At 45.8% G+C, this 27,563-nt stretch overlaps 1 protein-coding gene across 1 annotated transcript in view; it reads left to right on the top strand.

Annotated features, from left to right (window-relative positions):
• The window catches only part of LOC146855977 (ranaspumin-like), a 56,500-nt gene that overhangs the window by 14,236 nt on the left and 14,701 nt on the right, over positions 1-27,563 (top strand). The window contains exons 2-8 of the mRNA XM_085653928.1: positions 3,831-3,880; positions 5,166-5,231; positions 7,222-7,296; positions 7,896-7,949; positions 11,025-11,090; positions 16,529-16,579; positions 20,822-20,845. Of these exons, the coding sequence (XP_085510054.1) occupies positions 3,831-3,880; positions 5,166-5,231; positions 7,222-7,296; positions 7,896-7,949; positions 11,025-11,090; positions 16,529-16,579; positions 20,822-20,845 (386 nt within the window). The remainder of the gene's footprint in view (positions 1-3,830; positions 3,881-5,165; positions 5,232-7,221; positions 7,297-7,895; positions 7,950-11,024; positions 11,091-16,528; positions 16,580-20,821; positions 20,846-27,563) is intronic.

The raw sequence follows: 27,563 nt of genomic DNA, 5'->3' as shown, positions 1-27,563 counted from the left end.
CAGGGTCAGAGCACTCTACGGATGTACTCACACGTGGGTACTGGTGAGCGAACCATGGTCTGTTAACTACCCACACAACAGGGTCACAGCACTCTACGGATGTACTCACACCTGGATACTGGTGAGCGAACCATGGTCTGTTAATTGCCCACACAACAGGGTCAGAGCACTCTACGGATGTACTCACACCTGGGTACTGGTGAGCGAACCATGGTCTGTTAACTACCCACACAACCGGGTCAGAGCACTCTACGGATGTACTCACACCTGGGTACTGGTGAGCGAACCATGGTCTGTTAACTACCTATACAACAGGGACAGAGCACTCTACGGATGTACTCACACGTGGGTACTGGTGAGCGAACCATGGTCTGTTAAGTACCCACATAACAGGGTCACAGCACTCTACGGATGTACTCACACCTGAGTACTGGTGAGCGAACCATGGTCTGTTAATTGCCCACACAACAGGGTCACAGCACTCTATGGATGTACTCACACCTGGGTACTCGTGAGCGAACCATGGACTGTTAACTGCCCACACAACAGGGTCAGAACACTGTACGGATGTACTCACACCTGGGTACTGGTGAGCGAGCCATGGTCTGTTAACTGCCCACACAACAGGGTCAGTGCACTCTATGGATGGTAGTCACACGTGGGTACTGGTGAGCGAACCATGGTCTGTTAACCACCCACACAACAGGGTCACAGCACTCTACGGATGTACTTACACGTGGGTACTGGTGAGCGAGCCATTGTCTGTTAGCTACCCACACAACAGAGTCACAGCACTCTACGGATCTACTCACACGTGGGTACTCGTGAGCGAACCATGGTCTGTTAACTGCCCACATAACAGGCTCACAGCACTCTACGGATGTACTCACACCTGGGTACTGGTGAGCGAACCATGGTCTGTTAATTGCCAACACAACAGGGTCACAGCACTCTACGGATGTACTCACACCTGGGTACTGGTGAGCGAACCATGGTCTGTTAACTACCCACACAACAGGGTCAGAGCACTCTACGGATGTACTCACACCTGGGTACTGGTGAGCGAGCCATGGTCTGTTAACTGCCCACACAACAGGGTCACAGCACTCTATGGATGTACTCACTCGTGGGTACTGGTGAGCGAGCCATTGTCTGTTAGCTACCCACACAACAGGATCACAGCACTATACGGATGTACTCACACCTGGGTGCTGGTGAGCGAACCATGGTCTGTTAATTGCCCACACAACAGGGTCACAGCACTCTACGGATGTAGTTACACGTGGGTACTGGTGAGCGAACCATGGTCTGTTAACTACCCACACAACAGGGTCACAGCACTCTACGGATGTACTCACACCTGGGTACTGGTGAGCGAACCATGGTCTGTTAACTACAATCAAAATATTTAGGGGTTTGCCCAAATGACCCTCCTATACCTGGGCAAGGGAACATCTAAGGTGTATATACAAATGGTATAGAGGGATAGATCATATTTACTTTCTGCACAAGCGTTTATTAATTACCTTGGCAAAAAATCAATTTCTTCTGGCAAGATTAGATGGTTATAATACAGGCACAAGTATCTATTGGTGAACATCCAAACACATAGTGTACCACAGTACAGTCAATACATCGAATACAAAACAATTTATATTTACAATACAGCACATATATACAAACTTATATACAAAGTAATTCAGTCAAAAGTCCTTTCCCTATTGACTTATTCCATCAAACATGTGTGCACTTAACATTGCGTAGTGCTACAGCAGGGGGTAGTCCTATAAGCAATACACAGATATAGTCTTTCATCTAATTTTGTAATGCCAATACAATTTATGTATTTATTCCACAATACAGTGGACTCCTCCTTTGTCAAGGTGTCGACGCGTTCGCGTTTCAGCCTCCACTTCCTTTATGGCTTCCTCAGGACAGTGATATAATCTGTGGGTTCTAATGGGGCAACCTGGTCTCGTAAATTGCAAGGTCGGCTTTTACTCCGGTCCCACTCATCAGTTAGGGGCTCCTCGGCACTTGTGTCTTCTCAGGGATTCTGGGTCTCTTCGATTCCTTCCAGCAATTTTCAATAGGTATGTTAACAGTCCTTTTCACTGCCCACACAACAGGGTCACAGCACTCTATGGATGTACTCACTCGTGGGTACTGGTGAGCGAGCCATTGTCTGTTAGCTACCCACACAACAGGGTCACAGCACTCTACGGATGTACTTACACGTGGGTACTGGTGAGCGAACCATGGTCTGTTAACTGCCCACATAACAGGCTCACAGCACTCTACGGAAGCACACACACTTGGGTACTGGTGAGCGAAGCATGGTCTGTTAACTGCCTACACAACAGGGTCACAGCACTCTACGGGTGTACTCACACGTGGGTACTGGTGAGAGAGCCATGGTCTGTTAGCTACCCACACAACAGGATCACAGCACTATACGGATGTACTCACACCTGGGTACTGGTGAGCGAACCATGGTCTGTTAACTACCCACACAACAGGGTCAGAGCACTCTACGGATGTAGTCACACCTGGGTACTGGTGAGCGAACCATGGTCTGTTAACTACCCACACAACAGGATCACAGCACTCTACGGATGTAGTCACACGTGGGTACTGGTGAGCGAACAATGGTCTGTTAACTACACATACAACAGAGTCATAGCACTCTACGGATGTACTCACACGTGGGTACTGGTGAGCGAACCATTGTCTGTTAACTACCCACACAACAGGATCACAGCACTCTACGGATGTACTCACACCTGGGTACTGGTGAGCGAACCATGGTCTGTTAATTGCCCACACATCAGGGTCAGAGCACTCTACGGATGTACTCACACGTGGGTACTGGTGAGCGAACCATGGTCTGTTAACTACCCACACAACAGGGTCACAGCACTCTACGGATGTACTCACACCTGGATACTGGTGAGCGAACCATGGTCTGTTAATTGCCCACACAACAGGGTCAGAGCACTCTACGGATGTACTCACACCTGGGTACTGGAGAGCGAACCATGGTCTGTTAACTACCCACACAACCGGGTCAGAGCACTCTACGGATGTACTCACACCTGGGTACTGGTGAGCGAACCATGGTCTGTTAACTACCTATACAACAGGGACAGAGCACTCTACGGATGTACTCACACGTGGGTACTGGTGAGCGAACCATGGTCTGTTAACTACCCACACAACAGGGTCACAGCACTCTACGGATGTACTCACACGTGGGTACTAGTGAGCGCTGGTCTAAATGTGGGTACATAAATTGTAGTCTTTAATGGGAGGTGCAATCTACATCCAGTGTTCACCACTTTGCGCACTTTTCTTTGCCACCGTCGGCCCTATGGCGTAGCTAGAAAGGTTGCCGCCCGTGGCGATTTGGGTGTGCAGGGTAGACAGACGACAACGAGGTAGAGAAAACTTACCCTTCGCCCCCTCCCCGCTCCCCCCACCCCCCAGCTACACCACTGCCTCTGTTTGCAGCACTCCCCGTTGCTCAGAAACATTTCTTCTTTCCTTTATTTTTGGTGAAAAAACGTTTGAACCGCTGTTTTTGGATCCACCATACTTACAATTCATATGCGATGACAGTATTATGTGTTTGTGGTACCCATGTGAAATATAGTTTGTTTATATTTAAAGGTCATTCTGGAATAATCTATGATCGCTTCGTACGAGTTATTGACGATTGTCTATCAATGTTTTAATTGCAGCACATTTTTCTAGTGGAAACACTGCTTGTTTGGTAACCACATATATTAAAATATGTTCTTTAATCACTGTGCATGTTTATTTTTCTTCAGCTTCTGCCGCACCTGGCCTCCCTCTTTCTGAGTGTCTCAATAAGCTTCTGGTGAGTTTATCATTAAGGGGGAGAAAGCTGGAGTCTATTGAAGGGTTTTCCTACTTCTAGCCCAAACACCCATTTTTGTTAAGGCATGTTCTGTACCCTACGGCCCTGATGGTGGTGGACTAGGGTGGGGTATTTCCACCAGATTCAGTAAATTACTTCTATTCCATGTTTTCACCCTAGAAATGAAACATTACATGAATGCTTGCGTTTTTTACCATACCAAACGCTACATTTTGGTCTTTTACCAGATCTTTAAATCCGGTAAATGCCATCAACAGTGGGGACTGATAACTATTGCATACCTTAGAATACCAACACCGGAACTAACTCTGATTTGTGGATTTTAACCTTCACTCATAGCCAGGGCCTCTGCCTTAAAATTCCAGTCCCGCCTCTGCAGTGGAATATCACATCGCATAAGGTTCTCGTTTTTATATCTCATTCATTGGCAGGTATGTTCCACGAGCAAGAAGCTTTGAGTTTCGGCTGGTACAGTCTTTTATTGTAAGGTAGAAACACTGTTGTGTCCTTCTCATTAGTGACGAGGTGTCCAAGCTGCATCCAACGGTGTCTTCCTCACGTCAGACTATAGGTCTAAACATATCAAACTTGCTTACATACAAAGAATTAAGATAATAAATCCATTATATTGTGGTTTTCATGAAAATTGAGAATGGAATGAGCCCTCCAGTATCCACAATGGACACCCTTCACAGGGGCATCATAACATCTACGGGTGTTAGTAGAGACACACCATGGCCCGTGCAGCTTCGAAAGCCTCATCCTTACACTGATAACTATTAGATACCCTATTGATCTCAGTGTCAGAGGGGCTCTCCTCGCGGTGCCACAGACCCACAGGCGGAGGCAAACAGATGTCCACTTGGGTAGAGTTCAATGTCTATTGAGAAGGTGTCGCTACTTCTGAGAACATTGGTAATGATTCTAAGTTCACTGCATCTCCTTCCCTAGGGAGGTGGGAAGCCCAGGAGGTTACAGGTCAGTCTGTGACAGGTGAGTTAGTGCAGCTGAACATAAAACAGAGACTCAAGAACCGAGTAGGTAAGTCAGCTTTGATGATTGAGTGCTTCTAACCTACTCATGCCACAGTATTTCTCATCAGTAGGACTTTAGTCAGATTTATCTGTGCGCATAAACATTCAAATGAATGGGTGGCAGCTAGGAGGTGAAGACTGAGGGAGCAACATGTTTTGTCCTTTTAAGTTCTCACTATTGCCAGCACAGCAGTAACACACATGGCTCACTGTCTTTCTTTCTCTCACAGGATGAAGATCTTGGAAAACTTCTGAAAAGCGTGCAAGCTCTTGTCTGCTCATATGACACCTGCCAGGTACTGCCAAAGTATTAGTCGTGCTCTGAGTATTGTGTTAGCTGTAGCTTAGGATGACGTAATGCTGTCAGTCAGCCCACTCTGTCCTTGTTCAATTCTCACCTCAAGGTATGTGAATGTTGTTTCACCGTCCCCTCCCGGAGTTCCCCTCAGTATCCAGTAAGGGACGTGTCCCTCAGAACCTGTGAGCGATGTTGGTCTCCTCTCTCTAATTTCCCGGGTCCATCTTCCCCTGGCTATCATATTCCGTGAACAGCACATCAGGGTGGAATGAGGGCTTCCAAGTGTCCCATCAGTTGCATTTTCCTGAGTGTCTCTGTGCACACCGGTGTCAGCAGGTATCAATGATCCACCAGGTATTTCTGCTGCCTCCTTGACTGCATGCGCAGTCTAATACAAGATTCCTGCATGAGCACCTGGCTCGCTTTGACAGTATTTCCGCATTAGCTATTACCCTAACTACTGGTACCACAATGACCTAAGCATTATCACATTAGCATTAGACACCATCCTAAAATATCATAATATGACATTAGGCAATAGCACATTAGGCCCAAACCTCACCAGTATAAACACATTATGGATAAACATCCTAAACATAAACACATTATGTCATAGGCATCACCAGCATAAACACATTATGCAATCAACTCGTAAGCATAAACACATTAGCGTAAATACCATGGGCATAAATCATATTTGGCAACCATCATAGTAGGCATAAACACATTATGCAGTTTTGTAGAGCCTGGCTCTCTACCAATGTCACCAAACTGTCCCGAGGCCAACTGGCCTTTCTCTTGGGCTCCAATGCCCTATGTCCAAAATGTCAGGGCACTAAATTAGGACCTTCCACGGCCCGCTGGCTGACAATGCAGCGAATGCAAGGTGCGGAATGCACTGGGGCAAGGGAGTGTCTCTCACTCCTTGCCCATCACCAAAAAGAAATGCCCCCCTCGTGGCAGCTGCCCGCTACGGCGGCACAGCTGAAGAGAAATTAGCCCTGGCACCACTGTACCTACTGAGCCCTCACGAACGAAAAGTGCCCCAATGTTGCAGCTGCCCTTAGTCAGGGTGGGGCAGCTGTGAAAATACACTGGCACCAATGCTACTTGGCAACCGCCCCCCTTGCGGGGACTCCTCTGGTGCAACAGGCACCCAGAACAACGCCAAGGTGCAGACCCACTCACCAGGGCTCTCTACTGGACTCCTCTGGTCTTGGACCTCCTTCCGGCCTGGGGTAGGAACCCGCGAGGCTCCGGTCGAGCCCCTCCTCTTTACGACCCGCGGGGCTCCCACTAGCACACGGGGGGCCCGCTCTTCAGCCGACACGGTTGGGTGGTTGCATCACTCCGCCTATCCCTCGGCCGGCCGGCACTTCCAGATCCTGGCTGCAGGAGGCTCCGCCCCCAACCAGACAGGATGCCTGACTTGCGGGTCGCGGCGGTGCCTTTCTGCGGCTCCTGTCTTCGCGGCAATGCGGGGTGGGCTCCCGCTAGGAAGGTATTACTGCACGCACAGGCCCTGCAATGGCAGAGGCCTGAGATAGGTTTGAAAGGCTACTTTGGTGGGTGGCGCAATCAGCGCTGCAAGCCCACCAGTAGCATTTAATTTACCAGCCCTGGGTATATGAGGTACCACTTTACAAGGGACTGACAGGTAAATTAAATAGGCCAAACAGGTGTAGATCAATCTTTATCATATTTAACATAGAGAGCACACACTCTTTACACTGGACAGCAGTGCTAAAGTGCCCAGAGGCCTAAAACCACCAACACCATCTCAGAAAAAAGGCTAGGAGAAAGGCAAAAAGTTTAGGGATGACCCTGCAAAAAGGGCCAAGTCCAACACTTAGTAAAAAGAAATATAGTTCTTTACTTCCAAAGAATGTTTTTTGTAGTCATACACATATTGTCTTCTTTGTACCCTATTTATTTGTACCAAGAGTTTCATTTAGTTTTTCACCATTATTCTTTTTATTTTATCTCAGGAAAAGAATGGAACAAACAATGAATGCAGTTTGCAGGAATGGGAAGATCTGGCACAGAAAGCAAAAGAAGTGCTGGTGAGTGTGTCCTACCTTGCTTGTCTTCTATGTTTGTCTTCAAACAACCTGTCCCTTTCCAAGAATCCGAAAATTGTAATGGCTTCCTTCAATGTGCCCCTACCATGTCCATGAGTTTGCACAAGGGTGTACAATGATGCTAGCAAATGTTTGCAAATAAATATTTGGACTTTTTACGGTTAATATTGTGATTATAACACGTGGTTAATTTTTCAAAACACTTTTTCTGAACATATCTTAGTGCCAGGCTAGCCTGTAGAAAACTGTCCCAAGTTGTGGTGAGGCAGAAGCAGAGATGTAGATTGGGGTGCCACCATGCACACTGGTATCAGAGGTTGGTGCCTGAGTGTCCCCAGCTGTTACTGGGGTTAAATACAGACTCAATGGAGAGTCTGGCGGACAGAGTCCAAGAGTTGCACTCAGCTAACAGTGCATTCTACGCTCTGTACACTATTAAAAATCTTATTGATCTGTAATATATGAATGCTTTTTTAAAAATGGACTTAGTAGGGAATCCTCGTAGCCTTTAGTATCTTTATTTATTTAAATTGTCTTGTGTATACTATACTTATATTGTACGTTTTTCCTTTACCTTTTAGGAAAGAGCTGGCTGCACAGTTGATGAAATTCTGCTTGGTGGAAAAAAAACAGTGGTAAGCAGTAGCAGTTTTTTTGTTTTTCGCCTCTTGCTCTCGGTAAATGTGTGATGCAGAAACTTAAGTGTGGGTCCCCAAAAATGAGTGCCGGTCACACGGAATGGGTGGTGAGACTGAGTGTCCAATGGTGAGTGGTGTCTATTGTGGAAAAACATTGCCCCCCTTCAGGGCTGTGGTGCTGGAACAGATCTCAGAGTGGGAGTGCTGTCATCAATGTTACAGCATTGAAATCATAGGGATTGTGAAAAATCCAAGTGTCACACTAAGAATAAGTGTAGCATATGAGCAACGCCCATTCAGTAGGAGAGAGGGAAGGGTGTGGTACATAGCCGGTATTAAACCATGGTGTGGGAGCGCACTGTCATTTACCAACAGCACATCATTGAAATGGCCTCTAAATTTTCACGGATTTGCAGTTTTACTGATAAAACTATATAGTGTGCAAATGATAATGTGTGTAAATCGGGATTCAGAAAATATTTATCCTTCACACATCAAGTAAAGTGCCTCGATTTGTTTAGATGCTATTAAAATCTTCCTCGTTCAGTTCATTCACTACATTGCTGTGTGAACTTAAAATAAATATTATTCTTAAAGTCAGTATCAAAACTGCTGTATTAGTTTTAGCATTATTTCTAATCTAATTCTTATTCTTATTTTCCCGCTTATTTAACGCAGTATCATTATTCATATTTTAAATTAGTCATACTCTTTTTTAGGTTATTGTCATTATTTAATGTTATTCTTATGATTCTGTTTATGTACCAATGGTGATAATGTTCTTGTGTTTCTTGTTTTGTAAATTCAAACGGGAAATATTAATTTGAAATAGCTTCATTTATTTTTCAATGTGACTAAGTCATTGACAGATACATGTGTATAAGGGAGGTAGGAAGCTCGTTCACTGATGGGCGGCATCTGCAAGCCGGCTGGTCCAGTTTTGCCTCACTCTACCTTTTCTGGTTCAGTGAGCAGAGTCCAGAGGCCAGGGCAGTTATACTAGCTCCTCCTCATTTCACCACATGGTAACTTTACCAAGGGCGAGTTATTAAATAATCCATGAGTATGGCTCCACTTTAGGAGAAGGGCAGATTTACAGCAGAGGATGCCAGTTACACCATTTTGAGATGAGCGTCCAGTGTCAGAATTTGGTGGAACAAAAGTGAACTCTCAACTGATCAGGCCCTCAGTTGTATTTTTCAGCAATGCCTTTCACTGTCTTGAGTACTCACTGTCCACTTCTATGTCTGCTCTTATCAGTCATAGGCTGAGTGTTCACATTTGCTAGTGCCACATTAAATAAAATATTAAGATGCTTATGACAAGTTCTCTAGCTTAGAAGCCTTGGTATTAGGGACTGGCTACAATGAGTGCATCTATGATATTCAATTATGGCTACGCGCACACTATGAGTGCAGCCATTGCATTCCGGTTTGATGATATATTATACTGTGAGTGCAACTGTTATGTGAAAGTCTGGCTGAGAGACGCAATCTGCATGCAAGTGTTGTGTCAATGTCCGATCGAGGCACACTTTTCACCACATGAATGATGTTAGTGTGTGGTTAACTCAGACACTATGAGGACACTTGTGACAGGTTAGGCATCTCTAAGCTGATTCAAACTAAACACCTTTCAAACCAAGCTTTCTTAATCAATAGTTAACCGCAGGTGAAGTCAGATATCAGGGCATTATCCCAGTGGTGCAAACAACGAGGCAAACCCATATTTTCACTCTTTCGTTGCTTGTATCATAGTGACGTGATCAAAGTTCTAGGCTGTCCTTATCCTTTTTCAGTTTTCTTTCTGGTATCACAAGAGGACTCAGACGCAACATTGTGTGATATGCATACAGGCATTATGCACATTTACCAGCAATTTAGATACTCATTCTTGGTGCTGAAGCCTACACAACTACATGTCTGAGGGTAATTAATACTGTGGGGGATGGTTATGTGCCTTTAGTGTATGAAGATACACATGCAAGCAATAGTATAAATCAGGGCTCAAATTACAGACTGAAGATGGCTTTTCCCACATTATAAAAACGATCTTCAGTGCCCATAAAGCCGCTAGCAACTCTACCTGTAGATTGGACGCAGCTCTTTGACACAGTCCAACACCGTGTACTCACAGGTCATGCTATGTGTCACCCAAGATGACTGACTGTTCGTTCGAGTTGGACACTATATTACATTATGCCTTACCACACTTCACAAGTGCAATCAATCAGAACTTGTAAAGCGCATTAATCACCTCGAGGGGTATCCAGGCGCTTGAGTGAGGTGGAGACACTTGAACAGCCAGGTCTTGAGTCTACTCCTGAAGTCAGCGAGGGAGGTAGAAGTTTGGAGGTAGATGGGGAGGTCATTCCAGGTTTTGGCTGCGAGGTGGGAGGACCATCCTTTGGCTCGGGTATGATGGGTGCGGGGGACGGTGGAGAGAACCAGGGTGGCAGACTGCAGGTGTCTGGTGGGCTGGTGGAAGTTTCAGGTGGTCGTTCAGGTTTTCTGATCTCGTGTTGTGGAGGGCATGTAAGCATGTGGGAGCAGCTTGAAGTGGCATCTCTTCTTGACAGGGAGCGAGTGCAGGCTACAGTTACAGGGTCTGCATCCCATTTTGCCATGGCGTCATACCCCATATTGTGTTATGCTGCCCTCATGCCTTGACATCTCACAGCGTGCAGGAGGAAAGCCGAGAGATTGATAGCAGATCTATACATTGCCTCTGCATGTGCCACGGCCATGTGTCCAACAGGCCCCAGGTTACATAGATCAATCGTTTTATGTGGTAAGTCAGAAAACAATTCTATAAGATGTTTAACCAATGTCATGTGCAAGAAAACTACTTGAGTACCTGAGTTTTCGCTTTGCAACACAGAACAGATGAATGAACAGGAAACATTTTTGAATAATAATGGGTTAGAACTGCACATCTAATGGGATTGTATGACTAACTAACCAGAGGCTCTAGGTGCAAGGAAAGTAATAGTTAATATTTCCATGTGGTTTTGTGTAGATGCTTGTTATGTAAAGTCTTTCTTTTTCTAATATATTATAAATTACCTTTCAGGAAGAAATAACTGCACAAGTTGGAGAACTGGTTAAAAAACTGCAGGGTCCCGTGAGAGACCTCCTGGTAAGATCAGCTGTTTAGAACCAATGACTGCTTTGGAATGCATTTTCTCCTTATCAATACATGAGGCTATATACTGCATCTTATTGTCAACCGAGAAGACAAGGACAGTACCATGCGTATGTCTAGAACCGGGGAGTCTTTTACGGGGCTGAATGGACATTCTTCATGAAGTGGCAACAAACTATAATGACTTAATAGCATTCTTTTGATAGAATCGTTATCAGCGCCCCACTCCCCCTCCCCACTTTACATAATCAGCATGTATATATTAAAACGTGACATACTGCACTTTTGTGAGCGTAAAACCAAAGTGCTCCCTACAGACCATTATGATCCCTGTGATAGAGAGCTGTCAGGGACCCAGCCCCACTAGCGCCTGCCAGCATCTGCTACAGGAGTACCGAAGTGCCTATCAGACTAAGGTTTGGCAGCCAGGGAGCGTGCAAGGAACTTATCAGTAATTAATTTGTGCCGGTGCTTTCAGGTGCTGAGCACCGGCACCTATTTCTCAGGGGCGGGTCTATTGAATTTTTCTCCGAAGCATAGCCAGCACTGTTCACAGGCCATTAAAATGCCCCAGCCCCGGAGTGAGTCTTGTGCACCTGCACATTTAGATTTGGTTCATGCTGCCAGTGTGCTAGCTTTGGTGCACACCAGGCGCGCAACACCCATTGGACTCACAGGGCTTCAGCCCCCCCCGTCGTGTGTGGCAGCCCGGGATGAGACACCTTCCCGGGCAAAAAAGCAGCCGCACCCGAGCACTTCACAGGTCTTTAAAAGACCATTTGCATGTTAATGAGGCCTTGCTGTTGTTTCACCCCTTCTAAGAGCCCCTGCAGCTCCACTCTGCCTATTGCTTAAAGTTCAGCCCCCCCCCCGATATTTTTGCTCAGCCCCCCCCCGAAATTTTTGCTCAGCCCCCCCCCGAAATTTGGCTCTAGTTGCGCCTCTGGTGCACACCAGTGCCTGGTCTCAAGGGTGGGGGACAGGCAGGTGTGTTGTGTCATGTGCAGTATAAACTGCACGCACGATCAACCGGAAGCACATTTCAGCGGCGCCAGCCAGTGGTCTGCGCTTTCCAGTGTATCTGAAGCTGCGAGGTTAGGTGAGTTGTGTGTGCGTTATTTTACACACAAGTGTTATCCAACAGGTAACAGAGTGACAGAATAGTGCTCCTTGGCCGTGGGACACCATCAATAAATTCCTGCACAGCGGCACCTGCAGCAGACTGCTTGTCTCAGTAGCACAGACAAGGCCTTGCAGCATAACAAAACACGGGAAGGAGCTGAGGGTGGTCCGAATGTGAAAACTTTTCTTCCTGTTAGTCAGTGTATTAGTACCTAGATTATTCGCTATTGATGGCATTACAATAAGAATTAGAGTGAAATCTGGTTTCACTGAGATTTATCTGATACAGAGAAAGCTTTATTTTAAATAAATCATGATAGGCGGGAAGTTTGCAAACAGTACACTGCATGTTACTGAGTGATTAATAAAGCATTCTGTCGAGAGGGGCAGTGTAATGAGGCATGTGCAGGCAAAGGTTTTGCTGACGCTGGTAGGGCGCATGCGGCTTCCAGAGCTTTAACGACACAGAACGCACAGGCTTGTGGGGAAAGTGTTGGTATACTCATACTCGCTCCTACCTGTCCCAGCACCATCTCGTCCCTATCACACCCATCCTCTCCCTTCTGCAATGGGCACTGTTGCAGCCACAAGTGCCTTGATGAATACCTCCCATCCCTGCCACTGTGACTGTCCCCCACTGCTACCTCATACAGTGCCCCTCTCTCCACAGCGCCTTTCTCACCTGTATCTATGCTCCTCTGCTTACAGTCCCCTTCACCTCTGTATCACAATGCCTCTCCCTGCCACAGCACTCATTCATTCCTGTCATAGTGCACCTTGGCTCCAGGCCTCACTCTCACAGCCATCCCTCCCCATCATCGCTTTGCAATGGGCCCTGGGCATCCATACTTTAAGAGTTTGCACATGAGACCATGTAGCCCTTCTAAGTCTTGGCCACTCGAATCAGGAGGCTGTCCCAATTCTCCCCAACCAGAGAGAGGATACACAGGGAATTTATCAGTTTCGACCTGGAGAAAAATAGCATTAATTCAAAACTGCTATCAGAGGGGCTAGGCTGTGTTGGGCGCTCAGTAACTCCCCCCCCCCCCCCCCCATCCCCACAAGCCTGCTGAGATCTCTCTCCCCACATTGTCTCTTCAACTCCAAAGACCCATGTCCTGTAAACTCCTGCTGCATACTTACAGCTTTATGTCCCTGTTGAAGAGAGATCAGAGTTTTGTCTAGGTATAGTTTTGACTGTAGTGCAGAGGGGTAATGTAGAACATGTACCATGCAGATGACACAACTGTATTTATGTGGATAGATCAGTGGGTGTCTGTTTTTTGTCACAGACGTCCTTTTGTTACTCGCTGATCACAAATTACAATCCTAATATAGCTCAGTTGAATTTTGTGCTTTATCAGTTAAAAAGTGTGTGTGGAAGTCTCTCTGAATGGAGTTGAAAATAGGTGGCAGTGGGATTTTGTGACTTATAGCCTGATCATGTATTAGAACTATTTGTTTGAAGCATGAGAGAGTGGTTCTCCATCAAAGCGTAATCCCAATGGTATAACTGACACTTTATTATGTTTTATCAGGAATACCTATTGTGATGGCACAAAACATCTTTTGATGGCATAAAACTTTACACAGTTAAAGAATCGCTATTGTGTGTCTTGGACAACACTGCTATGCATTGATGAGACAGGCCTAGAATGATACACTCCTGTAACCCCTGAACTTTGCATAATTAATTACTGTATATTTAATAAAGTAGAGGTGTACTCTTTTCTTGCTCTCCCTCAGTATCTGCTTTTCTTACTCCCTTCTCACCACACTCCTTCCCTTCTCTCGAATCTTCCTTTACTTTCTGCGCTACATCCGCATTTTTCTTAATCGCCACCTCCCCTCATTAAATGCTTGTTCACCTTTCCATCTTTCCCCTCTACTCTACTCTTACACGCTCCCCGCTGTCCATTCTTCTTCCCTTGCCTCTCTTCTCTTTTCACTTTTCCTTCTCATCAAGTTCCACTCCAATCATGCAATCCCAATCTCTGCTTTCCATATTTCTCCGCACATTCTTTGTCTACCGTATCAATCTTTGCCTTCGGACCTCTTCTCCTCCCTCACTCTCCCTTTTAATTTTTTCCTTTTTGCACATATATTTATATCCACTCCAGGAATTTGCGTTCTATCTCAGGATTATAAATTGAAATCTTGGTGTGGCCACTCAATCTTTCATCTTTAGGTAAAGTTAGTGCAATTGAGCTGGATAATAACATTTTTAATTTCGTGTCAAGGCCCCCTCTAGTGAATATGTGCTTTACAAACATACGTGGTGTGTTTCTCCCTCTATCCCTTCACTTCTTCCTTTCACATTCTTTTCTTATTTCCTCCTTCTTTCATCCATTACCCTTTTCCTTAGTCCAGTGCTCCTCTTCCTGCCTGCATTTGTTGCTGCCTTCTTTAATGTATTCCTTCCTTCATCCTTTCCTTTCTTTTAAACAGCACAGTACAAGCACATTTTCTTTCATTTGCAAAGCTGTTGCAAGTGCTCAAATGACCTTTTCTAAAGCTGCATTTTGAGATTTACACACGTTCTCTAATTTGAGTTCACTTTTAAGTTGTTGTCATAGGCTTGCTACATGTTATGTTATGTTATATCGATTTGTATAGCACACTAATCCCCCAGGAGGGTGTCCAGGGGCTTGGCAGGTGTAAGGTGCCTGAGGTGCTTTTGTGAATAGCCAGGCCTTCAGCTTCTTGCGGAACTCAAGAAGTAAGGCGGTGGCTCTGATTTGTTGATGCTTGTGGATGTGGGTGAAGCCAATAAAGGAAGTGGGTGGAGCCACTGAAGGAAGTGGGTGGAGCTGGGGAAGTGGGTGTGGCCTCTATAAAAACTGTGAGCACCTGCACTTCATATTTTACAAATTAAACACCATTGCACCCAGTGCCCCTGCTTCACAAGAAGGAAAACAGGTCCAAACGTTGAATTCTGTCAGGCACAATGTAGATTCTTGAAGAATCTACAGTCGAGGTTTAAAAGAAACATCTACACATTAGTATTTTACAGCATCTGCTGTGATTAATATGTACATGTATACATGTATGTGTCTGTGGTATTTATATAGCACAAACCATATTTGTGCGTACAACGCTATAGCTCATCTCAATAAAAATCTGATGTCAAGTGCCTTCTATTAGAGTGATTTAAAAGGTAAAATGATACTTTAAAGCTTAGTACAACAAACACACGTCCTTGCACAGAGCTTTTCCTGTGAGTGGAAGTGTTTTATTCTAGGCCTTGGTGTGGCACACACTTCCATTTCCAGTAGTAACACAACATAGAGATAAAAACACAGATAAAAACAGTTTTGGGAGTCAGGGAGTCGGGTGACATGAACTGAAGCACACAGCAATCTGTTCTATTGTTTGAAGATGGAAAAACACCCTGGTGTAGCCTCTTATGGCATCTAGAGTCACAGGTTCAAATGCAAGAACTCTTTCCAAGGAAAGGAACTCTTGTGAGTCAGTAATGGCGCAAGATTAAGAACTAATAAATAAGGATCCGTAGAACAAGCGGCTGAGTGCACATCTCTAATGCACACATCGTGCAGCAGAAATGTTCCCCTGGACTGCAGAACACGCAGGTTCCACAAAGACCAGTGTCGCAGGACGGCAGAGTGGGCGGCACAAGGGCTGCATAGCACGTCCTGCATACGGAAGTCTCAAACGTTCACCTGCCGCGGGAAGTTCTTGGGAGAAGACAGTGTTCCCTGGGCCGTTCCCTGTAAGACTATCTAAAATGACGCGTTTATATCTTTAACAAATGGTCTGGAATATCACAGATTACACCAGCACTCACGCAGTGCAAGTGTATTATTGCTGTGCATGGCAGCATCAAGGTAGGGAGGATTCATGCGGGACGCATGTCTGCTTTAGGCCCTTCCCTATGGCTGCTGCTGTCAGGCCAGGAGTAGATCCTGCCTCTTTGTGAGTCTTGGATATGTTCACGCTCCTGGGAGGTACAGTGGCTCTTACCGTTCTGCACACGTGCATGTGCTCTGGATGTGCGATAGCAAGAAAGAAAAGAAATGTAAAATGAGGATTATATTTATAACATTCTTTGAAAATAAAGTTGTATTAAAATATCTTTTATCTGTTAACCAGTAATATTTCTTATCAAGCTAAACGGGCAAAGATAAAGAAAGTAAACTTTTCTCATTTCAGTTTGGTAATCTGCTTCTAATACAAGAAGTCACATATGTAAATTCTGGTTGCGGTGTTGTGACATTTGTCTGCTGTTTGTTCGTTTTTTCCTTGCAGTTATTATAAAAGTATATTTCACTAATTTTTCAATTGTCTTTTAGGTGAAACTTGGTCTTGAAGAACCAGTATTTAAATTAGTGTGCGGTCTTCTGGTGAGTGATTCGTTTTTATGTAGCCCAAGGGTGCTTTTTGGTATTTCAGAGCGTTTTGTTATGTTGTGTTATGTTATTCAGATTTAAATAGCGCGCAGTTACCCAAAGGTGTCCTGATGCTGGCGCTGTCCTGGTGCTGGCGCTGGCGCTGTCCTGGTGCTGGTGCTGGCGCTGTCCTGGCGCTGGCGCTGTCCTGGCTCGTCCAACCTCTTTCCAAGAGCTGAGACCCACTAGTTCTCTCCTCTGAGCATGTGGCTTCAGAGTTGTGTTCTAGTAGCCTGTAACACAACAGCTTGCACTTGAACCACATTTGTAATCTTAAATCATGTTCATTGCTTGCCAATAAACCTAAAAAGAAACGAAGCAGTGCACAGCGTCCTGTGGAAACTGTGCATGATGCACCAAACGCAAGCTAGTTTGTTTTAGTACCTGTAGGCATCATGCACATTTGTCTTAAAAATAAACATTTACATATGCACTGTGCGCAAATCGTAAATTCCAGACCTTAGAATAATGTATAGGGCTCTGATATCACAGTTTCTCTTGATGATGAGCAAACTAGCATGGTGGAGTGTTCTGCCATGCAATTCATGCCAGGTTTTATATGGCACTCATTGTGCCGGCAAACACAGACAGTCTGTGTGAGACCTGACAGCCTTAGGGTGGTCTTTCCCCAACATTTTGCCTACCCCGTCCATTTTCCTGATCTCGTTTTGCTGGCTTTAGGACTAAGTGCACCTTACCACTGCTAACCTGCGCTAATGTGCTTGTGCTCTCTCCCCTAAGCATGGCAATATTTGCTTATCTCCAATGACACATTTCATTTACTCAGAAGTCCCTAGTAAAGTGCACTACATGTGCCCATGACCTGTAAATTAAATGTTACTAGTGGGCCTGCAGCACTCGTTGTGCCAACCACTTAAGTAGCCCTCTAACCACATCTTAGGCCTGCCATTGTAGAGCCTATCTGTGCAGTTTACACTGCCATTGCGACCTGGCAAGATAAACCTCTTGCCAGGCCCTTCACCTTCCCTTTTTATTCATATAAATCAACCCAAGGTAGGCCCTGGACAACCCAAAACGTAGGACATGCACTTTTAAGTCTTACATGCCCTGGTGGTGAAAAACTCCAAAATCCGTTTTTCACTATTGCAAGGCCTATCTTTTCCGTAGAATAACATTGGGATTGCCTTATTAATTTTTTAAGTGTAATTAAACAATTGTAAAGAAATAGACTTTTCAAGTTTGGTGTCTCTAGGCTCACAATTTAAAATCACAACTTATGGTGAAGTCGGATTTTAAATTGCAAATATGAAAATGCCACTTTTAGAAAGTTGCCATTTTCTTACTTTAGCCATTCTGTGGTTGCTGTCCCTGTCTCTGAATCCACATTTGGGGTGGGTGACAGCTGAGCTTTGTGCATTCCCTCTAGACAGCCACACGTAAAGGGAGCTTATGTGTGACTTGATGGGCCATCCACATTCTGATGGGCCATCCTCGGCAGGATGGAAGGGAGGAGCTGGGCACAGCCTCACACTTACACCTGAATAGGCTGTGTCCTTTCCCCACACAAGGGACTGCTCAACCCCCTGTAGTGAAACTGGAGCCAGGGCAGGAAGGGAAGCCCTGTGTGCACTTAAAGCCATGTCTTTGAAGTCTCCCTTACTTTAAAGACACTGCTTTACTGTTTTAAATGTTGCACCAATACTGTACACATTCTCTCTTCAGCTAAGCCTGACTGCTGCGTGCCAAGCGACCAGAGGGTGATTACAGCTTAATTTAGGGTGTGTTTGTGACTTACCCTGACTAAGATTGTGGTTACTGCTTGGACAGGGTGTTTACCTGTGCCAATGAGAAACCCAATTTCTAATAGCGTTTACAATTAGAGTGATGTTATTATCCTGATTAGGGCGTAAATGGGAGTTGTAGCTAAAATGGGATTTGCATGGGAGTGGAACGAGCACCCTCTCTTCTATCCCGAATGCCTCCCTTCGTTGCTGCACCACTGCTTCATTGAATTGATTTTGGGTGGCTCACAGTCATCTGCAACAATGTAGCGTTTGAATTAACCTTGGTCATTACAGGGATCACAATAATTAGTGGCTGCCATCTCTGGAATGAAATTGTGAGTGTGTGCAGTAACAACTTTAAGCAGATGCATTAGAATTTAGATGATACTTTGGGAGTCATAACTTGTTATCAATTTCACCACTAACATTCTACGAGTAGGCTGCAGGAGTTTAAAAACAAAGGCCCCAGTTCTTAAAATAATCGATAATTCTGGCCTCGTCAGACATTGAACACCAAGCATGCACATCAACAGTAATAGTGATGACTCAATAGAATGTTCAGACAGACCATCCTCTCTCACATCATATTTAATAGCAAATGTAAAAAATCCATGTATTTCAAAACCCTTTGAAACACAAATAATGTAAACCATGATTGCGCTATTAAAAAAAAAACACAGTAAGAGGTGACAGTAGGTCAAAACACCTTCCACATTGTCTCAGTTTCACTGACAATCTGCTCTGCTTTTTAGAGAATTAATTTAAAATGCCTCCTGGTTGTTGTTCTCTGACCATTTAGAGACTGTTGTTTAGTGTTGACCTCACTTGTAGGTTTTCTGAAGTGGGAAGCGGCCATTTTGACAATTTATGGAGGCAGCCAAACCACTTTCTGCTACAGTACAGTCCTGTAATAATGACCAACAACAACACATTTGTTGCTAGAGCTTTATGCTGTGGTTTACTTTCTTCGGCTGGCCATTAGAAGCACACTACTTGTTCTTGTGAACTGTAGTTGTGGCCGCTCCTTGTTTGCCTGTTATTACAGTGGTACACTGAGGAGTAGCACTGTAGTGAGTTTTTCCTTCTCTTCATCGCTCCTCATGCATGAAAAAGCGAAGTATTTTCTACCAGTTTGGAATAGCATTACCAGTGCTACAGAAGAGACCCTATTGAGTAAAAAATGGAAAAGCAAGTCTGGAGATTTACTCCTTCACCTGAATGCACTTTTTCATTTTTTTCCTAATTCACAAACAGTACAAAAAGTGCACCAAACACAGGTTTCCAAGCGCACTTCAGAGAATGCCATGCAACTTTTTAAAAAGACTCCTCTTCCCACTTTGTAGAGGTCTCTATAATGGAGACGTCTGCAATGGTTTAATGTGGTCCTCTGTGCTAATGCACCCTTTGGTGCGCGTTTCCAAAAATGGATGCAACCCTAACCAAAATGTCTTTTTGGTATTTACAAATTCACACTAGTGAAAATTGGCGTGGCCTTTTTATGAAAGGGTTATGAAAAATTAATGCAACAAATTTCACTACCTTGTGTTACGTTGTGTCAGGGAGGCATTCTAAAGGTGTTCCCATGTATCCACCTTTGGATTTTGCCGCAAACTCATATTCACAAAGAGATGTAGACATGGGTTTGCGTCAAAATGGTGCTAATACCTGATGCTGGCTTAACAAGCGGAAATATCTTTATTTCTCTATGTTATTTGCTCTAAGCCTGTGTTTTTCATTCTGCAGGACACATATGAAGTGAACGTAGTCTCAAAGAATAGTTTTTTTGTGTAGGAAGGAACAAGTACAAATTCTATCCTGACCACAAAGCAGTTACCCTTGCACTATGGCGCACTGGTGTCTGCATTGTCTATATGCAGCATAAAGTGCCCTAACGCATGGGGAGAGCAGAACTGCAGCATTTCTTTGAAGATATGGCAAGGTTCTGCCCTCTACAGGTGACGCAATGCAGCAGACACATTTGCTTGGTGCACTGCGCCACTTCTTTGTAAATATGCTCCCTGGCTTTCTCCATGGGGAAATCATATATCCGTAAGGAGAAGCACTTCCCCAAAACCCACGCCAAATGTAGTGTTGACCTGTTCCACTTCTTATCCTAGAACTGGGTTTCTAGGCCCTGTGATGAAGTAAATCTCTCACCATTTCCGTGATGAAAATAGGTCGGATTTCTAAGTCAAACAACCCTTTGGAATGCCTTTTTTCCATCCATTGTGTGGGAATTACGAGCACAGACCATTTATGGGTGCCAAGCATCGATTTATGAATTCCGGGCAGGAATAAAAAAATACATTTTTTTTTTGTAAATTTACATTCACAACAGAATTTACGTATGAATACATGTCTCCAATATTTGTTTTTGGTATTGTTGTTTTTGCTTGTTTTTTTGTCTTTGAAAGATTTACTCTAAAGTCACATCTATGTTTTCTTTCCCCAGGGTGATGTTCTGGTGAAAGTAGGGGTAAGTTCAAACCAACTTTTGTCAGTATCACCCACTGTAAGGTCAGAGACTATACACAGCTATTTAATAATGTCATTTCTTTATTTCGGAAGTGAGCAGAGTGAATAACCTTTCGCTCTTAGAACATTGTTAGGTGTGTTATGCTAAGCAGAGGGATGCCGTCCTTTCTCGAGGGGATTCATGGTATTTTGAAAAACATTCATAATTTTAGTGTTGAGTTCAACGTCACTGCCACACATCCCAGGGTCAGTCTTATGATTGCTTCTGGGGTCGTGATTGTGCCTTTTCACAATGGGCTTTTGAAAGTTCCACGGTCTTCACGTGTCCTCTAAGTTCACCACTGTGCTATGACACTGGTGAAGTAAGACTTTATCATTACTACTTACCCGCTCTTAACCAGCTGGTGCTATTGCAACTATGGGAACAACCAGGGACTCACGCCCCAAGCATATCTCCACACCAGCTTCTCTAAAAACATGAAAGAGAAGTTCTTGAGATTCTGTCTAGGCTGTTGCCCACCGCATACCACTGGCCGTGGTGGCTACGCCCTCCGAAGCCAGCAATTTGCCGACTCTGTGGGGATGGCGAAGAGAACATAGTGCACCTCATCACCATATGCCGGGAGCTAATACAGGAGCGCCGGACCCTATTAAGACCGCTAGTCAATAAGAAACATTTATGGTCCTGCAAGCAAGCGGTGCTGGCAAGCTTCCTCGGTGACGACGTCCAACTGAGCTGCCGTCTGGTAAAAGTTTATAGCAGCCACGGAAACCTACATCAACAAACTGGAAAAAGGCCTAGTAGATAACCCCGTTACAGATGCAGTGCAGAACCTAACACCGTGACCCTCACCGAGAAGAACTACGCTTGTACCCCTGCCTTATCAAGAACTCCAGCGCCGGCAATCTGCACACATCTTGCACCTCGAAAGGACCAAGTAACCAGGAGCGACTGAGGGTCCTGCTTGCAAGTCCGCCCCTACTGCTGAACTCGGATGTGGGACTCAAAGCCGCGGAGGCAGCGGCAATCCCTGATACCCCCGCCTTCTGTACAATTAGTTCTTTGTATCCGTTTAATGGTCTCTTAGGAATGCATCTGTTTTGCTGCTTCATCATCTTACAGGATTTAAACTATTTGCTGAATTGAAATGATGAAGAAGATAGTTCCAACCCCAGGTGCCCTGCACCCATTCATTAAGCCGCTCTTGCACCAAGCACTTTTCATAGTACATCTGTACATTGCTGCCGGCTGCTCGAACCAGACTGCTGCTAAGCTCTTGATTAAGAAGCTGAATGGCCAGGCCATGCTGCTGATCACAGGCCTGGAATAGCTGCCAGACAATATCTTTCATTTAATTTACGCCTCATCTACCGTGAACCTTAGCACTGACAAATATTTGCACGCTAAGCACATCATGCACTTTACTGTGTTAACTAAGTACGAATTGTAACCAGCGCCTGGTCTCTATTGATTATAGATCTCGATGCAACTTTGCACACACAGACCCCGCTACTTGCTCTTAAGGATAGCACAATAATATATGTGCCTCATCCGAGTATACAGGCTAAGATTAACAAAACAGTCTGCCTAATGCTTTCCTGGCTGCCCCGCCTTTGGCCTCAAGTCACCCGCGCACATGGAACTTTTCTCGGCACACTCCTGTATCTGCCTTCTGCAGGTTCAAGACCACACGCTGCAAATTCTGCACTTTAAGAAGTGAACCAGGCCAGTGTTCAGGCTAATTTTAAGCCCATAAATCATTAGCCGCATTTTAAAAGCTTTTACCTTTCTTACTTGATAGTGTTTTTTTTACTCTTGAACTGCCATAATGGTAGGTGTCACAATATGTACTTTTTTAATGAAAATGTGTAATTAGATGGACGTTTGTAATGGTTTTAATTAACTGTACAATAAAATGTACTTACTTACTCATCATGTCTACCCTTGTTGAAATGATCGCTGCTGTTTCTGTCCTCATCATCTTTCTCTGCCCTTGAGGGCAGGTGATGCCGTGAGAAGGAGCCATATGGAATTACATGGTATATGGCCGGGATATGGCAAGGCACATGTGGCAATGTTTTGCAGCCTACCCCAGTCATGCTTGGCTTTGCAATAATTCCAGCAGATCCCCTTGGGCATGCACGCATGTCCTGTGCATGCAGTCAGAGTTGAACATTGAGAGCACACTGGCTGTCTATCAGCTCAGCTGCCCCTTATTCTGTAAAATAATGGGGTTTGTGACTCCCTGTGTAAGAGGAAGGCATGCCCCCAAATGACGAAAAGCACGCATGCCTTTTGCACACGAGGCACAGACTTTGTAACATTGACCCTGCCATACCATGTCTGTGGTGAATGTAGCTAGTGTACATATGGTGAGCAATTTTGTCGTATGTCAGGTCTGTGGTGGGCATAGGAGGTGGACACGTGGTGGACAAAGGTGGGCAGTGACTCATGCCTTTGGGGAAAGGTCTGTGCCGCAAGAAACGCCATGGGGGAGGTTGGTAATTGAAACAATGAAAGTGCCTTCCCGCGGTTCATTGATTCAAACTGTCATTAGACGTCACCGCTGCATCTCCGCTCTACGTCAGTGAAACAGAACAGCAGAGACAAGGTCCGTTCGAGGGAAGGATGAGCAGGGGACAGGAAGTGGTTAAGGACCGTGCCAGGAAATGTCAAAGGTGTTTATTAGCCTGGGACTATGCTGTATGCCCCACCCTTGCCCCTGACACTTGCCCCACTGCACAGGCAGAGGGGAGCTTAAGGGACAGGCTCGACGAGGCCGCCCAGAGCTCAAGTAAGTCGAAACAATAGTCCTGGATTCATTTTCAGTGCTGTCACATGAGAGGTATCTGGGAAAATCCAGCCATTCTGGGAAAGAAAACTCAGCTTTATATATTCTACCAGTATTACATTGTTAACATATGGCACTGGTATTACATTGTGGTAACAATTTGAAAGAGGTTTTGAAATTGTGGAAAGTGGAGTCTTTGCAAGAAAGACAATGAGAACTGGTGCTGCTGAGCCAGCAGGTTAGTGAATTCAATTTGTAATCACAGCCTTTCTTTGCCTAATAGGCCTTCACCTCTTGATTTTGTATTCAAACGTGTTATTATAGCATGGAACTGTGTCTGCCTCTCACTGTGCGGAAGCTGTTCACATCCAAACTATGGGCTTTGGAAGGGCTTTTGGTTCACATGAATACACACTCAGGGCCTGCTTTAGGGCGGTGCGACTGGTGCGGCGGCACTGGGCGCTGACCTGGAAGGTGGAAACTGACCTCAGGGGGGCTCTGTGTTTATCAGTCACTTATGATTTAAATTTCGATTTAAAACCACATGCTGCAGAGTCCCTTGTTCGCCCAGCTTATCATGATAACTCTTGTGATCAATGTTCCCACTAGAGAGAGAGATCAGAGTTTTGTCTAATGGCAATTTTGACTCGTCATAAAGTATCTCAGAGGGTAAAAATGTCTGCTGTAAAGAACAGATCTGTATTTAAAGCGGATAGCTGAATGGATAAGTAAAGCCAGCCTTTAGCAGTGCTATAAAACAAATGAACTGTATGTCAAAGAGGGGCTATGGAGAGATGAGGGGCACTTTTGCCAGGTGGTTGTGTGGTAATCAGAGGCGGAAGCCATCAATGCCCAAAGGGATTGTCACTCCAATGCCACCAGCACTGAAGTCGGCACTGTACACACTTAAAGTCATACAATAGACAGGGCTGTCCCTCGTGCTGGTAGTGTCTGGAGAATAGGCTGTAGTAGGCACGGTGCAGTTCTTCTACTGGAATGAGTGAACTCTGAGGGAGAATTAGCTCAATGGAAGAATTACATGCTACTTCTGACCAGAGCATTGCAGCATCAGTCAGCGGTGAGCGCACTGACATTCTTATAGGATTTTTCACTCAGCTATGTCTATATTTACACCTTTGTAAACTACGGAACCATGTTCATAGTGGTTGATACTGAATTGGAGATTTTTGTTTCAGCGAGGGCATTCCTTTTCTCCTGGTCAGCAGTTACTGTATGCAATTTCCTAATGATTCCAGAGTTGCTGACAACAAATAGGACAGCTATAAATGACTTTTTTTTAAATCATTGTTAGAAATGGGATTTCTGGTTGGCTAAGGCTTGCGTCAAAGCCAGGCAGAAACCACCACTCAAGTCAGGGCAAGGGAGTTACACGCCAAAGATAACCCCTGCTCACCCCCTTGGTAGCTTGGCATGAGCAGTCAGGCTTATCCCGGAGGCAATGTGTAAAGTATTTGCCCAACACACACAGTCAGCAACAACATCCTAGGTACACCACAAAAGGAAGTCCACACAAGGTTATATCAAAAATTGCCTTTGTATTATCATAAACCACATTAGAATAGTAATCACACAATATACACTGTGCCAACTGGCACTCGGCAATATTTACAGGGGATTATATACACATGACAGGGCCAATTGGACCACTGTCAGAACCATCACAAAGTAAGCATAGTAAATGTAGAACATATAATAAACGTAGACCACAACCAGTAATTACTGGCAAACACTGTACTCAGCATCATCCTGCAACATAAGTCATATTATGCACAGTATCACATCAGGCGCAAAATACATTATGCGCCAACCTCATAAGCCTAAAGACATTAGACCATAACCTCCTAATCATAAATCACAAGCATAAACCACAGTATGAAAAACCTCATAAACCACATTAGAGGCATAAATCACAGTATGCAAAACCTCATACACATAAACTACAGTAGGGCCTGGTGCCCAATCAACCTCACAATCCCCCTGGCCAACTGGCCTTCTCAGAGGGCTCAAATGCCCCATGTCCAAAATGTCAGGGCATGCTGCCAAGCCAGCAGAATTTGCAAGTGCACAATTGTGCTGGGGCAGAGGAGTGTATCTCACTCCTATCTCATTCAAAAATGCCCCCAAAGAAATGTCAGCCTAAACGGTGCAGCTACCGCTAATTGCCATGCAGCTGGGAAGGTACTGGGGCCACTGGCACTTACTGTGCCCTCTGGGACCCCACTGTGGCTTTCTCAACAAATGCACGCCATCGCCGCAGCTGCCCACGCTAGTGCTGTGCAGCTGGAAAAAGACATCAGCCCTGGCACCACTGTGCCTCTTCTGTACCACTGGGACTCTATAAAAAATGTGGCCAAATGGGCACGGGCCCTCAGGGCCCTCCGGAGCATGCAAGGGCTCCAGTCACTGACAATGTGCCTCGGGGGAGCCCCCCTGGGACTCTCAACATAACTGGCCCCCACTGTGCACTCGGGCCCCCACTCGGGCCCTCCAAACAACTGCAGCCACGTGGCAGCTGCCCGCACTGGTGCAGTGCAGCTGGGAATACACCAAGAGACCCCGGCATGCTGGAGCCCCGCTCGGGGGCTCTGACAACCGAACCTGCTCCCATCGTTGGAGCGGCCCGCAACGGCGGGACCGCTCAGGCACTCAAAACTGACACTGCACCTCAATTGATTCGAGTCCCACTCACCGGCTCTCGGTGGGACTCTGCGCTCCTCTCTGCACTTTGGGACTGGCGCCGGGGATCCTCCCCACTTCGCCGGTGCTCTCTGTGGTCTGCGCGGAGCTTCCCTGAGCTTCACGGGAGCCCCGCCGACCAGCTGCGGCACCTCTCCCCACTGCTGGGACCTCTCTCCTCGGTGGGGTGGGCGGAAGTGGAGCCCTCGAGGCTCCAAGGCGTAGGCAGGCCCGGCCTACAGTCAGGCCGTTTCCCTCTCCCTCCTCTCGGTGCAATGCGGGGTGGGCACCCGCTAAGGCCAACCATGCATGCAAAACATGAGAGCGGGGTGGGCACCTGCTCTCCAAAACAATAAAGGCAACCAAGAATCGAAATGCGGGGTGGGCACCCACGGGAATAAAGGAAAACGCGGGTGAGCACTCGCCATTTAGGCATCACGGGGGAATCCCTACTCTGAGGATTCCCTCAGCAGTGATGTGTAGCCCAGCGCTGCGAAGCTCCAGTGCTCCTCCCTCAAGGAGAAAATAAAACACAGCGCTCCCCTTCAGGATAATTAAAATAAAAGCGCTCACAGGGCGCAAGATGCAGCAAAAAGTCCTGGAGGTCCTGGATTATCAAAAGAAAAGTAAAAGGGTCCAAGCAGAAAGTACTTCCAGGTCCAAGGGGCATAGCTGGGCCCAGGGAGGCCAGCACACTGGGCCCTCCAGCAGGGAGGTAAGCCCCCATGGCAGTTCCTCCTGGGCCCCAGCAGCAGCAAGCCCCCAGCAAGTCAGGTACAGCACACCAGCATAGAACTGAACAACCTCATGGAGTCACATCCCCTATATTTATACCAGGCATTCCTTTGTCTGTAGTACAGGGCATGGACTAACCAGATGTAACTGGTTCAGGGGGGATTTGGAGCACTTTGTTTTCCAAGCTCCTCTTCCCCTTTGTCAGGTGGGGGCTAGGTGATCATACACACCACAGGGAGCGGAGCCAGCATTGTACAGGCTGGGCAGTCCTATTCAGAGTCAGGGGATGACTCCTCCCACTACTCCCAGCACAGATGTCCCATTCAGCCTAGTACTGACTCACCCTGCCCCTCCTGGAGCCATACACACTTCCCAGCCCCTCTCACTCACAAGCCAGACACGCAATTCACATCAGGCAGGCAGACACATCGCACACAGAAATGCCAACTTCTAAAAGTGGCATTTCTAAAATAACCACAATAAATCTGCGCACAC

This window comes from Triturus cristatus, chromosome 4_1, assembly GCF_964204655.1.
Source record: "Triturus cristatus chromosome 4_1, aTriCri1.1, whole genome shotgun sequence".
Lineage (NCBI taxonomy): Eukaryota > Metazoa > Chordata > Amphibia > Caudata > Salamandridae > Triturus > Triturus cristatus.
This window is presented reverse-complemented; position numbering and strand designations above follow the sequence as displayed.